Source organism: Heterodontus francisci, chromosome 5 (genome assembly GCF_036365525.1).
Source record: "Heterodontus francisci isolate sHetFra1 chromosome 5, sHetFra1.hap1, whole genome shotgun sequence".
Classification (NCBI taxonomy): Eukaryota; Metazoa; Chordata; class Chondrichthyes; order Heterodontiformes; family Heterodontidae; genus Heterodontus; species Heterodontus francisci.
Window position 1 is genome coordinate 66,864,009 of NC_090375.1, and position 17,707 is coordinate 66,881,715.

The following is a 17,707-nucleotide window of genomic DNA, read 5'->3' on the forward strand; positions in this document are numbered from 1 at the left end:
ATTATCCCACGCAAAACATAAAACTAGCTTTTATGTTCTAAATGTTGATGGACCTATTGATTTATTTCACCTTTGATATGGTATTTGCAATTTTTCCATTTGATCCCTGTGCTTTAACTGTTGCTTAGCATCTCAGCAAAATATACATTTATCAACCATATACTTCAAATCAACTGGGCCATTGCCAATCTTAATCTCATCTGATCTCACACAATACCTTTAATAGTCAATCACAGCGCGCACCCTAGATTTATTTACATCAAGGCAGGAAGGGAAATGCTAACGATCAGTCTGTCTTCCTGTTTTAAAACCCCTCATTCAACTTACGGATTTAATTTGCAACTATGGAAACCCTACTACAAGTCAACCGCGACTGCGCGAGTGTAGCCCATCCGACCAGAAAAAATGCAACCTAAGTACTATTTCAATCATTCAATTTTTGAAAGATACAGACATTCATAAAGCTACAGAAGATAGTTACAAACCTGATACATAAACAGCCCGGGCCAGCCAGCGAGCATGCGCGCGCCGACCCCGGGAAGCGCGAGCAGCTTCTGTCTGCACGAGCTGCCCTGACAATTGCACCTTTGCAATAAACCAGCAAACAAGCAGCCACGGTTGAAAAAGAACAAGGATGTGTATTTATACAAAGAAATGCAACATTAGGATGCTACCATTACCGACAAACAAGTTATCAACTAAACCTGCTCTCCAGCCAGAATTCCCTGCGCGGGTGCTGCAAATAATTGTGTCCGACTCGTTTAAAACATGGTTCCTAGGAATCAACAAAACGCCTATTAAGTTTCTATCTCGGAATAATCTTTCATTTTCTCTTGGGGGGAAGGGAATATATTTAATGAAAGGGGTAAGCGAGCGTTGTTTAACCTACCATTGTAAATCAGTTGTAATCAAAAAGGCTAATGGCATGTTAACCTTTATCTCAAGAGAGTGGGAGACAAAAGTGAGGAATTGTGCAGAGTTGTGGAATTCAGTTAAGTCGTATTGAACTTTGGGCGGGCCCCAGCTGGTGTGATGGGTTCCCTTTTGGACACCAAACCTCAGGAAGGTATATTGCCCTCGGAAGGAGGTGGCGGGTGGTACAACACAGGTTGAGTAAGTTAATACCAGGACTAAAGCCGTTAAATTATGAGGCCAGGTTTTATAAACTTGCTTTATATTCCCTTGCATTTAGAAGGGTAAAGGTTGATCTCAACAAGATCCTTAAAATTATAATGGTATTTCATAGGGTGCTGTGCATTTTTTTATGTTCGTTTGGAGGATTGGGCGTTGCTGGCTAGGCCAGCATGTATTGCCCATCCCCAGTTGCCCTTGAGAAGGTGTTGGTGAGTTGTCTTCTTGAACCACTGCAGTCTGTAGGGTGTAGGTACACCCACAGTGCTGTTAGGAAGGGAGTTCCAGGATCTTGACCCAGCAATAGTGAAGGAACGATGAAATAGTTCCAAGTCAATATAGTGTGTGGCTCAGAGGAGAACCTACAGGTGGTGGCATTCCCATGCATCTGCTGCCCTTGTCCTAGGTGGTAGAGATCGCTGGTTTGGAAGGTGTTGTTGAAGGAACCTTGGTGAGTTGCTGTTGTGGTGGTCTGGCCAAGGGCAAGTCCAATGTTTTTTCTCCACCCAGGAGAGATGAGTATGACTAGGGAAGAGGGCATATGAGGTGGTTTCCTGTTGCCTTCCTCAGACCGGAACAGAAATTGAACTACGTGCTAGCCGTCTAGCCAACTGAGCCAGTCCCCCTCAATTAATCGAGTAAAGGCAGAGAAATTAATTCCTCTGGTGGAGAATCCAGAACAAGAGGACATAATAAAATTATTACTAGGTCATTTACCAGTGAAATCAGGAACCACTTTTTCACACAAAAGTTCCTCCCAATAAAGAATAGAAATCTTGAACTCTTGTCCCCAAAAGGCAGAGGATACTAGGTCAATTGAAATTTCCAAGACTGAGATTCATAGACTTTTGTCCCACATGAGTATCAAGGGATATGGTACAAAGACATAAATGGAGTTCAGATACAGATCAGCCAAGTTCGAACTGAGTGTCTCGAGGAAATGTAGGAACACGAGTAGGCCATTTAGCCGCTCGAGATTGTTCTGCCATTCAATGAGATCATGACTATCTATGACTTCAATTTTCAGTCTGTTAACACCCTATCTGTACTAATGCTTTGGCTTTCAACACACCATTAACATATTGTTTGCCTTTGCTCCACGACCTTCTGGTCAGCTATTCTGTGACCTTGACCTATTTACACCTTCTCCTTTGTTATCTCTTGCCCCACCCCCGCTTTACTTGCTAATAGCCTTTTACATTTCTAATATTTGCTAGTTCTGAAGAAGGGTCACTGACCTGAAACGTTAACTCTGCTTCTCTCTCCGCAGATGTTGCCAGACCTGCTGAGTATTTCCAGCATTTCTTGTTTTTATTTCAGATTTCCAGCATCCGCAGTATTTTGTTTTTACTATCTATGACCTGATTCCACATCTCTTAATAACTCTGGTTAACAAAAATCTTCAAATCTTCAAAGGGGATGGGCGGCGCTGTGTTTAGCACCGCAGCCTCACAGCTCCAGCGACCCGGGTTTGGTTCTGGGTACTGCCTGTGCGGAGTTTGCAAGTTCTCCCTGTAACCGTGTGGGTTTTCGCCGGGTGCTCTGGTTTCCTCCCACAGCCAAAGCCTTGCAGGTTGATAGGTAAATTGGCCATTGTAAATTGCCCCTAGTGTAGGTAGGTGGTAGGAGAATGGTGGGGATGTGGTAGGGAATATGGGATTAATGTAGGATTAGTATAAAATGGGTGGTTGTTGGTTGGCACAGACTCGGTGGGCCGAAGGGCCTGTTTCAGTGCTGTATCTCTCTATGACTCTCAGTTTTAAAATTAACAATTGATCTAGCATGAATTTCCGTTTGCAAAAGAGAGTTCCAAACCTCTACCACCATTTGCGAGTAGAAGTGTTTTCTAATTTCACTTCTCAAAGTCTGGCTCGAATTTTTAAACTATGCCCACTAGTCCTAGACTCCCCAACCAGTGGAAATAGTTTCTCTCTATCTACCCTATCTGTTCCCCTTAATATCTTGAAAACTTTGATCGAATCACCCTTTAACCTTCTAAATTCCAGGGAATACAATCCTAGGTTGTGTAATTGCTCCTTATAATTTGACCTTTGGAGGCCAGATAACATTCTGGTAAACCTACACTGCAATCTCTCCAAGGACAATATATCCTGCCTAAGTTGTGGTGCCAACAACTGCTCACAGTATTCCAGGTATGGTCTAACTGGGGCTTTGTATAAGTTCTGCCCTTGAGATATAAAGACCAGCAGGCTTTCAGCTACTCCTTCAAGAACACACTGACACAGATCCACACGGCTTGCATTCAGGCTTGCCAGCTGGACATGCTGGCCATGTATATGTATTAGACCCGTCTGTGTAGCGGAGCCTGGTCTCCAATCGTTTCGGACATCCCTGCTATTGGACAAAGACCTTGTTTCACTCGTACTGTGTGGTAGTCAGTGTGCAACGGCCACCCCACGTTAAAAGAACCCACGCACAGGCATCTTCCACCCCCTCAAAAGACCCACAACCCTGGAGTGGAAGAAAGTCATCCTCGTTCCCAAGGGACTGCCGAGGAAGAGAAGAAGAGCCATTTTGATTATTTTCTGTACTTGTTCATGGCATTTTAATGAGCTATATACCTGGACTCCCAAGTCTGTTTGCACCTCCACGGTTTCTGTTTTTCACCATTTAGAAAGTACTCTTTTCTACCCTTTTTAGTTCCAAAGTCAATGACTTCACATTTTCCTGTATTGAATTCCATTTGCCACAGTTTTACCAATTCACTTAATCTATTAATATCCCTCGGTAATTTTATGCTTCCATCTACACTGCTTACAATGCAACCTATCTCTGTGTCATTGACAAACTTGGAAATGCAGCTTTCTATCCCATCATCTAATCATTAATGAATACAGCGAATAGTTGAGGCCCCAACACAGATCCTTGCGGGATACCACGAGTTACAACCTGCCAATTAGAGTACCTGTCCATTATACCTACTCTGTCTTCTGCCGCTCAGCTGATTTCCTAACCAGGTCAATAATTTGCCTTCAATTCCATGAGCTTCAACTTAACTTTATCAAATGCCTTCTGTAATTCATATAAATGACATCCATAGACATTCCCCTGTCCACTACTTTAGTCCCTCTTCATAAAATTGAATCTGTTTCATCAGGCATGACCTCCCCTTTACAAATCCATGCTGGATCTCTCTGATTAGCTGAAGATTTTCAAGGTGTTCAGTCAATCTATCCTTAGTTAAACACCCTAGTAATTTCCTGACAACAGATACTAGGCTAACTGGTTTATATTTCCCTGGTTTGCCTCTCACCTTAAGGGGCTGAGTGGCCGAGTCAAGTATCTTAGAGTAAGCATTTATCAATTGTAAGGTTATGATTTTTCGGGAGGTCCAATTCTACTGGAAGCATTGTACATCCCTTGAGAAACAAATATGGGGTCACTAGAGTCTTAACTCTACAACTTTAGTTATTTCTGACATTAATCACACCTTCCAGGCTGGGACTGACATAGTATGTTTTTGTATCTTTCCAAGAAACACAGCATACTCTTTCCAAAAAATATTTACTTATACCCTCTACAAGATTTTTAAGCTCTGCATTTGTTAATAATTTTGCATTGTCTTTAGTCTTTACTCAATACCAATCTAAGAACCCCTACATAGCAAAATCTGTTTTTGTAATCAGAGGCAAATATCTTCAACAGGAACATGACTAGTTTTCAGCGTTTAAAGACTAAGCTGCAAAAAAAAACTGCAAGTTAAATAAGTAACTTAAAGCATGTCAGCTTAGGGGCGGAGTCGGGCAATGGTTTGGTTGAGCGGATGGAAAAGTGGCAAATGGAATTCAGTCCAGAGAAGTGTGAGGTAATACATCTAGGGAGGCCAAACAAAGCAAGGGATTACACAAAAAATGGGAGGATATTGAGAGGGGTAGAAGAAGTGAAAGACCTTGGAGTGCTTGTCCACAGGTCCCTGAAGGTGGCAGGACAGGTAGATAGAGCGGTGAAGAAGGCATATGGAATAAGAGCAAAATACTGCAGATGCTGGAAATCTGAAATAAAAACCAGAAATGCTGGAAATGCTCAGCAGGTCTGGCAGCATCTGTGGAGAGAGAAGCAGAGTTATTGTTTCAGGTCAGTGACCCTTCTTCAGAACTGATAAATATTAGAAATGTAAAAGGTTTTAAGCAAGTATAGCGGGCGTGGGGAAAGAGATAACAAAAGAGAAGGTGTAGATAGGACAAGGTCACAGAGAATAACTGACCAGAAGGTCTTGGAACAAAGGCAAATGGTATGTTAATGGAGTGCTGAAAGACAAAGCGTTAGTACAGAGAGGATGTGAATTGACTATAAAGACAAAGCACTCCAAGCACGAACATTAAAAAAAAATTTTAAAAACAGGAACAGTGGGTAAGCACAGTAGAAACAAACTAACCAATAAGGCATATGGAATGCTTTTCTTTATTGGCCAAGGTATAGAATACAAAAGCAAGGATGTAATGCTGGAACAGTATAAAACACTGGTTAGACTGTAGCTGGAATATTACAGACAGTTCTGGTCACCAGATTCATATTGTGTGGTTCTACCACCTTGCTAAATGGGATAGATTTCAAAAAGATCTAGCAATGCAAAACTGGGAATCCATGAGGTGCTGTGGGCCATCAGCAGAAGCAGAATTGTACTCAACCACAATCTGTAACCTCATGGCACGGCATATCCCCCACTCTACCATTACCATCAGGCTGGGAGACCAACCCTGGTTCAATGAAGAGTGCAGGAGGGAATGCCTGGAGCAGCACCAGGTATACCTCAAAATGAGGTATCAACCTGGTGAAGCTACAACCCAGGACTACTTGCGTGCCAAACTGCGTAAGCGGCATGCGATAGACAGAACTAAGCAATCCCATAAGCAACGGATCAGATCTAAGCTCTGCAGTCCTGCCACGTCCAGCCGTGAATGGTGGTGGACAATTAAACAACTAACTGGAGGAGGTGGCTCCACAAATATCCCCATCCTCAATGATGGGGGAGCCCAGCACATCAGTGCAGAAGATAAGGCTGAAGCATTTGCAACAATCCTCAGCCAGAAGTGCCAAGTTGATGATCTATCTTGGTCTCCTCCTGAAGTTCCCAGCATCACAGATGCCAGACTTCAGCCAATTCGATTCACTCAGCGTGATATCAAGAAACGACTGAAGGCACTGTATCAAGCAAAGGCTATGGGCCCTGACAATATTCCGGCAATGGTACTGAAGACCTGTGCTCCAGAACATGCCACACCCCTAGCCAAGCTGTTCCAGTACAGCTACAACACTGGCATCTACCCTGCAATGTGGAAAATTGCCCAGCTATGTCCTGTACACATAAAGCAGGACAGGTTCAACCCAGCCAATTCCCGCCCCATCAATCTACTCTCAATCATCACTAAAGTGATGGAAAGTGTCATCGACGGTGCTATCAAGTAGCACTTGCTTAGCAATAACCTGCTCAGTGACGCTCAGTTTGGGTTCCACCAGGGTCACTCAGCTCCTGACCTCATTACAGCCTTGGTTCAAACATGGACAAAAGAGCTGAACTCAAGAGGTGAGATGAGAATGACTGCCCTTGATATCAAGGCAACGTTTGACCGAGTATGGCTTCAAGGAGCCCTAGCAAAACTGGAGTCAATGGGAATCGGAGGAAAACTCTCCGCTGTTTGGAGTCATACCTAGCACAAAGGAAGATGATTGTGGTTGTTGGAGGTCAAACATCTGAGCTCTAGGACATTACTGCAGGAGTTCCTCAGGGTAGCATCCTAGGCCCAACTATCTTCAGCTGCTTCATCAGTGACCTTCTCTCCATCATAGGGTCAGAAGTGGGGATGTTTGCTGATGATTTGCACAATGTTCAACACCATTTGCAACTCCTCAGATACCAAAGCAGTCTGTGTAGAAATGGAGCAAGACCTGGACAATATCCAGATTTGGGCTGATAAGTGGCAAGTAACATTTGCACCAAGCAAGTGCCAGGCAGTGACCATCTCCAATAAGACAGAATCTAACCATCTCCCCTTGACATTCAATGGCATTATCATTTGCTGAGTCCCCCACTATCAACATTTTTGGGGTTACCATTGACCAGAAACTGAACTGGAGTAGCCATATAAATACCATAGCTACATGAGCACGTCAGAGGCTAGGAATCCTGCGGTGAGTAACTTACCTCATGACTCCCCAAAGCCTGTCCACCATCTACAAGGCACAAGTCAGGAGTGTGATGGAATACTCTCCACTTGCCTGGATGGGTGCAGATCCAACAACACTCAAGAAGCTCAACACCATCCAGGACAAAACAGCCCACTTGATTGGCACCCCATCCACGAACATTCACTCCCTCCACCACCGACGCACAGCGGCAGCAATGTGTACCAACTACAAGATGCACTGCAGCAACGCACCAAGGCTCCTTCGACAGCACCTTCCAAACCCCCGACCTCTACCACCTAGAAGGACAAGGGCAGCAGATGCATGGGAACACCACCACCTGCAAGTTGCCCTCCAAGCCCATCCTGACTTGGAACTATATTGCCATTCCTTCACTGTCGCTGAGTCAAAATCCTGGAACTCGACAGCACTGTGGGTGTACCTACCTCCCATGGACTGCAGTGGTTCAAGAAGGCATCTCACCATCACCTTCTCAAGGGCAATTAGGGATGGACAATAAATGCTGGCCTGCCAGCGATGCCCACATCCCATGAATAAATTTATTTTAAATTACAGGAAGGACATCGTCGCTCTGGAGAGAGTACAGAGGAGATTTACAGAATGTTGCCAGGGTTTGAAAGTTGCAGCTATGAGAAGAGATTGGCTAGGGTTGATTTCTTTAGAACAGAGGAGGTTGAGGGATGACTTAATTGAGGTTTACAAAATTATGAGGGGCCTATATAGAGTAGACAGGAAGGACCTGTTACCCCTAGCGGAGAGGTCATTTACCAGGGAGCACATATTTAAGGTGATTGGTTGAAGGATTAGAGGGGACATGAGGAAAAACTTTGTTACCCAGAGGTTGGTGGATGTCTGGAATTCACTGCCCGGATTGGTGGTGGAGGCAGAAAGCCTCAACTCATCGAAAAGTTACCTGGACATGTGCTGTAACCTGCAGGGCTATGGTCCAGGTGCTAGAGGGTAGGATTAGATTGGGCAACTAGATTTTTTAGCTAGCACGGACATGATGGGCTGAATGACCTCCTTCTGTGCTGTAACTTTTCTATGGTTCTATGGGTGAGTATGGAGTCAATCACACAACAGCAGTTTCCTGACTCGAATCTCCAAAGCTGCTTTTTAATTTATTTTTTTGAATAAACTTCCCAGTGGTATTTCAGTCAAAATAAATCCACACCACCTGTCTTTAATTTAAAAGGACTAAAACAAATTTTCAAACACATTTTCTTTTTCCTATTATTTTAACTCTCCAATATTTTGGCGCCACAATCTTAAATTGAAAGGCACATTCAACAACCATTCACTTTCATGCACCTTAAAAATATTTATTCCTGTAATGAGTTACAAACTTTCAAATGCCAAACTTTTCATGATAATCCCAAGTTGCGCATCAAGTAACTATTCCCATAATTTGCATCACTAACTGCCTGTAGTCGCCATCCACAGAAGATCAGTTTCAAAATTTGATAATTTAGTCAAACACTCATCAATTACTCCAAATCATATCAAAACCAAAACAGAAGTCAGCAGCAGTTTCTGCTCAACAGGTTATTAGTTAATAATGTAGTATAAGGGTTTGAAAGGGTTAATGTCTGGAATAGTGTGAGTAACACTATGATGATGATATGAGAACACATGTGAAAGAGACTTGAGAAGAAGAAGCATCATGACCATCAGAGGAGTTAGACATGTTTAAGTAAATTTTATATAGTTCCTGAAATGTAATAAATAGTTATTGGTTAAATTCCAAAGACTCAGAAATCTCTGTGAGCCAGACTAAACCAAAAATACAACAAACAACATTACCATTAACTTTTAAGATCATGTAGCCAGCAGCAAACTTTCACACATTCACAAGTACTTTCAGAGACTAAAACCAAAATCTAGCAGCCTCTTCCTTTTTGAATAAATACTGAAAATGCTGAAAGCATTTATCCTATTTCATTCTCACAGCAATTTTAATTTTTCCACTGGCTTTTTAACTTCTTTCTCTTTTTCCTAACTTTTTTGTTACATCTTAAGTGTCCAACCCAGAGTTTTTTTTATGGAACTTTTTTACATTTGTCTGCTCTGAAAGGCCATGGATATTAACTCTGCCAATCTGCATCCTCCGAGGCAGTATCAGTCATTGACTCCAACACAATCTTACCTGTATCCATACTAGTCAATTTCCCAATAGGAATTTTCTAATATGTAACCATACCTCGGCCATGCCATTTGTGGTTCTCTTTGCAGGAAGTGAGCAACATAGCACAATAGCTTCCACCCTTTCTCTACAGAGAACTCTTCATTCTTTACTGAACCATCTACACGGTCTCTCATTGTTTTAAACAGCTCGTCTCCCTCCATCAGGAGCAAGAGCTCCTCAATTCCCTTAATCACAAACAAATATTTCTGGATTTTGTCTTTTTCATACAATTCCTCCACCTGCGTTTCTCTTCTTGCCATGCAAAATTGAGTTACAAACATCAACAATTTACGACATTTTTCTACATTACAGGTCCGATATAAATGCAAGCTGTTGTTAGTGTTGTATGAAAAATTAAAGAGCCTGAGGTTGTCTATCTGCTTTGCATTTTGGAATTTTCTGGTTGTGTAATATAGCATTTTTTTCTTTAATATTTGCTTGCTGTACATAAAATTCGACAGTGTAAGTCATGTTGTACCATTTTGTCAGTTTAAAATAACTATTTCCAAATTCTGTTGCTTGTTCTGGGGAATTGGTTATCTCAGTTGGCTAGTGTATGATGGGTTCAATCCCCATACCAGCTGTGGGAGTTCATAGAGGCCTGTCTCCTCACCTTGCCCCATGCTTGAGGAGTGGTGACCCTCAAGCTATACTTCAAACTGTCTCTCTAATGGGGAGAGATGCCTTTGGGACTACGGCTAGAACAATCTCTTGTTCAAAATTCACTTTTTTTTTTGCCTGTCTCCCCACTCTTTCCATGATCTTTCACAATCTCAGATCTTTGTTGCTCCTCAGTGCATGTGTTCGCATAAGTATTTGTGCTATAACCCCTGTTGTTTCTACCAAATGTTTTCTTCATCACTGAACCAGGCTTCTTTGAGTCCTATGCATTTTGAAGGGAGATGACCCGGGCCCCACTCCTGGAGAGCTTCTTCCAAGACCCTATGTGGTGAGGAAAAGCACCATCTGCCATGGACCCTCCAACTATCAGTCTGAATTCCCTTTTATGAGGATATGAATCTCAGTATTTTTGCATTTTCAGTGCTGGTGTCTTTGGAAATATCCAGATTATGAATAAAATCAGTTTTAGGTCCAAATTCACCATGAGGTTAGTCATTCAGTCTCACTACCTGTTACCAAGTTTTTTTTTAAACCTAGTTTCCACTACTTCTTAAATGTGTACCCAGTCAGTCTCCAATTCATGGTCTCCAAACCCTCAGTATATACACAGAATCACCTGGAAAAAATGTTGTCCTCTCAGCTCTAAATCGTATTACTTACTTGCTGTCCTGGTTCTCATTTATATGACTTTTTAAAATTTTGAGACAGAGTGAATATTAAGGATGCAATTGAAAATATTAGGAAACAGTGATGATAATTCCAAAAGAACAGATATGTGGCAGATGAAATTCAATGCTGTGAAGTTTGCTGTAGTGCATTTTGGAAGGACAAATTAGGAGAGGCATTATAAACAAACTGGTAAAATTTTAAAGGGGTGCAAGAACAGAGAGACTTGAAGATTTACATACACATATTTTTGAAGGTGATAGGACAAGTTGATAAAGTTATTAAAAAATACAGGATCCTTGGCTTTATAAATAAGAGGCATAGAGTACAAAAGCAAGGAAGTTATGCTAACCCTGTATAAATTACTGGTTAGACCTCAACTACAGTAATGTGTCCAATTAAAGTGTAGGCACAACACTTAAGAAAGATGTCAAGGCCTTGGAGAGGGTGCACATGAGATACACCAGAATGGAACCAGGGATGAGGGAATTCGGTTATGAGGAGGAACTAGAGCAGCTGGAGTTGTTCTCCTTGGAGCAGAGAATGTTAAGAGGCGATTTAATAGAGGTATTCAAAATTATGAGGGGTTTTGATGGAGTAGATAGGGAGAAACTGTTTCCACTGGCAGGAGGGTTGGTAACCAGAGGACACAAAGTTAAGGCAATTGGCAAAAAAGCGAGAAGGGATATGAGGAGAATTTTTTTTAATACAGCAAGTTGTTATGATCTGCAATCCATTGCCTGAAAGGGAGGTGCAAATATAACAGTAACTCTCAAAAGGAATTTTTTTTATATTCGTTCATGGGATGTGGGCGTCACTGGCTAGGCCAGCATTTATTGCCCTTGAGAAGGTGGTGGTGAGCTGCCTTCTGGAACCGCTGCAGTTCATGTTTGGAATTGAATATCTGCTTAAAATGAAAAAAATAGCAGAGCTAAACAGCAGGGGAGTGGGATAAATTGAATAGTTCTTTCAGAGAGTTGGCACAGGAATGATGGACAGAACAGCCTCCTTCTATCTATCTATGATTGATTATTGGACAAGGAAATGAAACAAAAAACAAATAACACCTTGCACATATATCGTGTTTTTATGTAGTAAAACATCCAAGATGCTTTACAGAAGGATAACTAAAGGAAGAGTAGGGCCTTTTAGGGACCATAAGAGTAACCTGTGTGTGGAGGCGGAGGATATGGGTATGGTTCTTAATGAGTACTTTGCATCTGTTTTCACAAAAGAGAGTGATGATACAGACATTGCAATCAGAGAGGAGGAGTGTGAAATGTTAGATGGAATTGACATAATGAGAGAGGAAGTATTAAGGGGTTTAACATCTTTGGAAGTAGATTAACCCCCTGGGTTGGATGAAATGTATCCTAGGCTATTAAGGGAAGCAAGAGAAGAAATAGCAGAAGCTGTGACCATCATTTTCCAATCCTCTGTCTACAGGTGTGGTGCCAGAGGACTGGAGGACAGCTAACGTTGTATCATTGTTTAAACTGGGAGAAAGGGATAGACCGAGTAATTACAGGCCAGTCAGTCTAACCTCAGCGGTGGGAAAATTATTGGAAAAAATTCTGACAGACAGGATAAATCTTCATTTAGAAAGACACAGATTACTCAAAGCCAGTCAGCACTGATTTGTTAAGGGAAGGTTGTGTCTGACTAACATGATTGAATTTTGAGGAGGTAACAAGGAGGGTCGATGAAGGTAGTGCGTTTGATGTAGTCTATATGGGTATTAGCAGGGCTTTTGATAAGGTCCCACAAGGCAGATTGGTCACAAACGTAAAAGCCCTTGGGATCCAAGGCCAAATGTCAAGTTGGATCCAAAACTGGCTCAGAAGTGGGAAGCAAAGGGTAATGGTTGTTGGGTGTTTTTGTGAGTGGGTCTGTGGGGTTCCGCAGGGCTCAGTACTAGGTCCCTTGCTTTTTGTGGTATAGATCAATAATTTGGACTTGAATGTAGGGGTTATGATTAAGAAGTTTACAGATGATACATAAATTGGCTATATGGTTGATAATGAAGAAAAAAGCTGTAGCCTGCAGGGAGCTATCAATGGACTAGTCAGGTGGTAGAACAGTGCCAAATGGAATTCAATCAGGAGAAGTGTGAGGAATGCATTTGGGGAAGACTAACAAGACAAGGGAATACACAATAAATGGTAGGATACTGAGTAGTGTAGAGAAAGAGAGGGACCTTGGAGTGCATGTCCACAGATCCCTGAAGGTGGCTGGACAGGTAGATAAGTCAAGATGTCATAGAGGATACTTGCCTTTATTGACTGAGGCATAGAATATAAGAGCAGGGAGGCTGTGCTGGAACTGTATAAAACACTGGTTAGGCCATAGCTGGAGTAGTTTAGTTTAGTTTAGAGATACAGCACTGAAACAGGCCCTTCGGCCCACCGAGTCTGTGCTGACCATCAACCACCCATTTATACTAATCCTACACTAATTCCATATTCCTACCACATCCCCACCTGTCCCTATATTTCCCTACCACCTACCTATACTAGGGACAATTGCTAATGGCCAATTTACCTATCAACCTGCAAGTCTTTGGGCTGTGGGAGGAAACCGGAGCACCCGGAGGAAACTCGCACAGACACAGGGAGAACTTGCAAACTCCACACAGGCAGTACCCAGAATTGAACCCGGGTCGCTGGAGCTGTGAGGCTGCGGTGCTAACCACTGCGCCACTGTGCAGGAGTACTTCCTGTAATTCTGATCACTGCATGATAGGAAAGATGTGATTGCACTAGAGAGGGTACAGAGGAGATTTACGAGGATGTTGCCTGGACTCGAGAATTTTAGTTTTGAAGAGAGATTGGATAGGCTCGGGTTGTTTTCTTTAGAACAGAGAAGGCTGAGAGAAGATCTAATTGAAGTGTATCAAATTATGAGGGGTCTAGATGGAGTGGATATGAAGGCCCTATTCCCCTTGGTTGAGGGGTCCATAACCAGGGGGCATAGATTTAGGGTAAGAGGTAGGAGGTTTAGAGGGGATTCGAGGGGAAATCTTTTCATTCAAAGGTTGGTGGAGATCTGGCATTCATTGCCTGAAAGGGTCGTAGAGGCAGAAACCCTCATAATGTTTCAAAAATACTTGGATATGCACTTGAAGTGCTGTATCCTATAAGGCTACTGACCAAGAGCTGGATGGCTCCTTGTCAGCTGGCATGGACACGATGAGCCAAATGGCATCCTTTTGAGCTGTAAATTTCAATGATTCAATAATTCTAAGTGATTATCAAACAAAATTGGACACCAAGCCACATAGGAGCTATGAGGAGAAGTGACAAAAAGATTTGTCAAAGTGATTGGTTTTAAGGAGCATCATAAGGGAAGAGAGGTAGAGATTTAGAGAAATGGAGAGATTTAGGGATGGAATTCCTATAGGGCCTAGATAACCGAACGCATGGCCACCAATGGCAGTGCAAAGAAAATTGGGAATGTGCAAGAGGCCAGAATTGAAGGAGCGCAGAGATCTTGGAGGGTTGTAGAGTTGGAGGTTTTTACAAAGAGGGAGAGGCGAGGCCACCAAGGGATTTGAACAGAAGGATCAGAATTTTAAAATCAAGGCATTGTCAGACCAGGAGCCAATATAGGTCGGTGAGCACAGGGATAATGGATGAACAGTATTTGGGTACGAGTTAGAATATAGAATATAGCAGAATTATGGATAAGCTGAAATATGGAGGGTGCAAGGTGAGAGTTTGGCCAGGAGAGCATTGGAATAGCCAAGTCTGGAGGTAACAAAAGCAAGGGACAGCAAGACCACTGAAAAGACTTCTTTTGTTGATATCTCATACCACAACATTAATTTCCAACTGTAGCACATAAAAAATGGAGGTGAACAGTCTGTGCGAATGATTACATATTTTTTAAAGAATATATTTTTCTTGGTATTTTTCTTCCTCTCTTAAGATTTTGACTGTGGCTACTGTACAGCCCAAATCCCATTGCCGTTCAGTAGGTCATATATAGCCATCACTTATGTGTGTTTGTTGCTGATTGTAGTGAATGGAAGAAAATGAATGGCGGGATTAAATCAAAAACAAATAACAATTAAACCAGATTTTATATTTTGTAAACATATAAAAATGTTGACAGTGAGCCTTCAGTGCTTCGTTATTCATTCGAAAAACAAGAGTCATAGGCAGAAATTCTTTATGACTAAGTCTTGTTTATTTAGGTAGGTTATTTTATAGATAATTAGCAAACCCTAGTTTCGATTTGAGTTATTTATTGAACCACGTAGGCCAATTGCGGGAAGGGGTACGAAAAAGAACCCTTTACCGATCGTTATCTGCTTCTGACTAAGCTACAGTTCCGGCTACTGACTATAAATATTGCATAAATTACTGGAGCAACTAGCTATGCAGCTATTCTACGCCAAGAGTGTGTACACAGCAAAATTCCACCAAATATGTAAAAATGTTTGTGCATTTATAAATATATATAGACATAAATGCTTCTGCATCCATATGCATATATTAGTTTTGCGCATACGCACGTGGACCCCAACGGTCTAAGTCTTCAAATACATACAATCGCAGCCCATTCGTTGCTATTTCCCAGTGAAGCTTCCTGTGTTAGTGAGAAGCCCAGAATAAGGCGCCTCCCTCCCGTGCTCCACTCTAACATGTGGCATATTGTTTCAAACCAGTGACGTAGTCTGCCATTCATTCTCTTCCACTGAGCCTAATCCACTACCGTCCCGATGGAGGGGGAGCTAAAGAGCAAACTGTTCAGTTACAAGTCAGATCATACACAACTCCAGCTCTGATTAACTAAATCCCATAGTTCACTAATTACAGTTTAAAATAAAACACTGAAGTGTGGAAAAAAACTACAGCGTTACGCATTTATAAATACGGCAACATCTGGTTTCCCCCATGCTCGGAATAGGCGTTTCTGAGTTGACGTCAGCCTTTGTTTACAACTGAAAGGCAGGGTGTGTGTGTGTATGCGTGCGGGACTCGGCGCGGAGCGGAGTGGGTCTTCGTGCTGAATACCTTCCTTCAACAGCCTCAGTGCCTTTTTTGTACAATTAATATATTTTTTGAGATTGGGAGTAAAAGTTTGTTTACGACCGAAACAATGTTTTCAAATATAAGCTAGTGTGTTCGACTGGCTCCCAAAAGGAAAACGACAGAGGGAGGAATTACTACCGCCAGCAGCAGCAGAGAAACAAAGCGGAGATAACATGCCGCGGCGAAGGGAGAGCTTCCTCCTCCTCGAACAGGCCGTCACCGTAGACTCGAAGGAGATCGACGCTTTAGTGGTTAAAATTGGGGAGACGTTACAGTTCCAGCGGATCCCCAACGGCAGCAGTGGCGGAGGCACAAAGCAGCAGCAAGAACAGCAGCAATATCAGCTACATCATCATCACCAACGACAGTACCCACAACAACAACAACAGCAGCAGCAGGAGCCGCGTGTTTCGGCCAAGTGTGGAATGTGTTGTATCGAGCGCTGGAAGGTTCCGAGTCGCAACAAGCCCTACAGCGTTCCAAACCGATCGCGGGATCCGGGGCCGGCAGCAACTGGAGTCTCCGCAGCCAACAGCACCGGCAAACACAGCATGCGGCCATCTCCCGAGTCGGCGCCACAACACCAGTACCACGCTCACCAGAAGCTCGAACAGCTCCTGTCGTCCGGCAATCTGATTAAAGAGGCAGTGAGGCGCCTCCATAATCGACACCACTATGCACACATCTACTCCGAGAAGTTCGCGCTGTAGTGGTAGGGGTCATTTATTAACAAGAATACTCGCAAACATAACGAAGAGAATGAAAGCAACAAAAAAAAATCTTTATTAGTGTAGGTAGCTTACCCTGAAGAACATTGATCATCACGCGAATTGACACAGGGCTACCGAATATCGGGGTGAAATTTAAAAGCTTTTTAAAAAAAAGATTTGTCTTATCGCACTATACGATATTCTTAGGGAAGTTAACAAAACCATTGGGATCCAAGTTTGCACCAGTACTATGGCTACAGAGTTTTAAAAAATAACAAACGATGCAAAAACAATCTTTTGGATGTTGGCTTCAATCTAAAGATTGTATTTTTTGAACGGGTATAGCTGAGGTTACATAACACATGTTTACAGCAGCGAATCACACTGGTGCTTGTTTTTTTTTGAAGGAGTCGGACGCCGCAAGGTCGTTATCACGCTGACCTTGAATTTTTTGTTTCTCTTTGGACTCCGTGTTTTGACTGACCGTTTCCACAAATGTTTGAATTCCCCAAACCGTTTATCAGCGGTGGACTGAATAACACATGGCAGCTAAGCCGAGCCAACCCGCATTCCAAGAACGCTAGACACAGTTCACCAGGAATTCCGTGAACTGTTTACAGTACGTGTCGTACCCCACTGGCTTTGGGACCTGGTTTAATGGAAAAGTAGGGTTAAGATCGCTGTTATTTAATAGCCACTTAATTTTAGCAAACAGTAAATAAGAATGTATACTTCGTAACGGAGTACTTTGTTGTTCCTGTTATCCAGGAATTGATGTGTTGAATAAAATATGGCAGTTAAACAACTGTTTTTATTTGTTTTCTTTGAATATACTTTGCATTACTTATGTTCATTTGCATGGGTTTATTCAGTTAGAAAGGAAATATGTGGTTTGGTGCATGACAACCACAGGGACTGATTTTTTTCTGATGTTTTCTGTACAAATAAGGAAATCATAAAGGAGTGTGTAATATATATCCTGATGTGCGTTGGGGTAGGACTCTTCACCCATTTATATTTAAGTCAGGTCCACACAGCATTGTTAGGAGTAGTGAATATTTGCATGAAGAGGGGTCCTGGTAGACCACGTGCACTTTAAGTATTGAAATATTTTGCCATTTCTTGACACTTTCATGGATATGCAACTGTAATTTGCTGTAAATTTCCAGTGGTGGCTGTCGAATAGCAGAATT

At 42.4% G+C, this 17,707-nt stretch overlaps 2 protein-coding genes across 7 annotated transcripts in view; one reads left to right on the top strand and one right to left on the bottom strand.

Moving 5' to 3' along the window:
• Nucleotides 1-16,502, bottom strand: part of LOC137369892 (probable C-mannosyltransferase DPY19L4) — a 114,070-nt gene extending 97,568 nt beyond the window's left edge. For 5 of the 6 annotated variants that reach the window (XM_068031574.1, XM_068031576.1, XM_068031573.1 and 2 more), the window contains exon 1: nucleotides 15,320-16,502. In XM_068031574.1, the coding sequence (XP_067887675.1) occupies nucleotides 15,320-15,332 (13 nt within the window). In that variant the 5' untranslated portion in view covers nucleotides 15,333-16,502. Of the gene's footprint in view, nucleotides 1-485; nucleotides 568-15,319 lie in introns of those variants that run through there. The other variant, XM_068031575.1, reaches the window with a different exon arrangement.
• On the top strand, nucleotides 15,725-17,307 carry gbp (glycogen synthase kinase binding protein). The gene has a single exon (XM_068031580.1). It carries the CDS (start codon nucleotides 15,978-15,980, stop codon nucleotides 16,512-16,514), a length of 537 nt encoding a protein of 178 aa, XP_067887681.1. The 5' UTR covers nucleotides 15,725-15,977; the 3' UTR covers nucleotides 16,515-17,307.
• The last annotated feature ends 400 nt before the right edge of the window (nucleotides 17,308-17,707 follow it).

Excerpts from the sequence above, each read along its gene's own strand:
- gbp (XM_068031580.1), top strand. The coding sequence starts at position 15,978 with ATGCCGCGGCGAAGGGAGAGCTTCCTCCTCCTCGAACAGGCCGTCACC.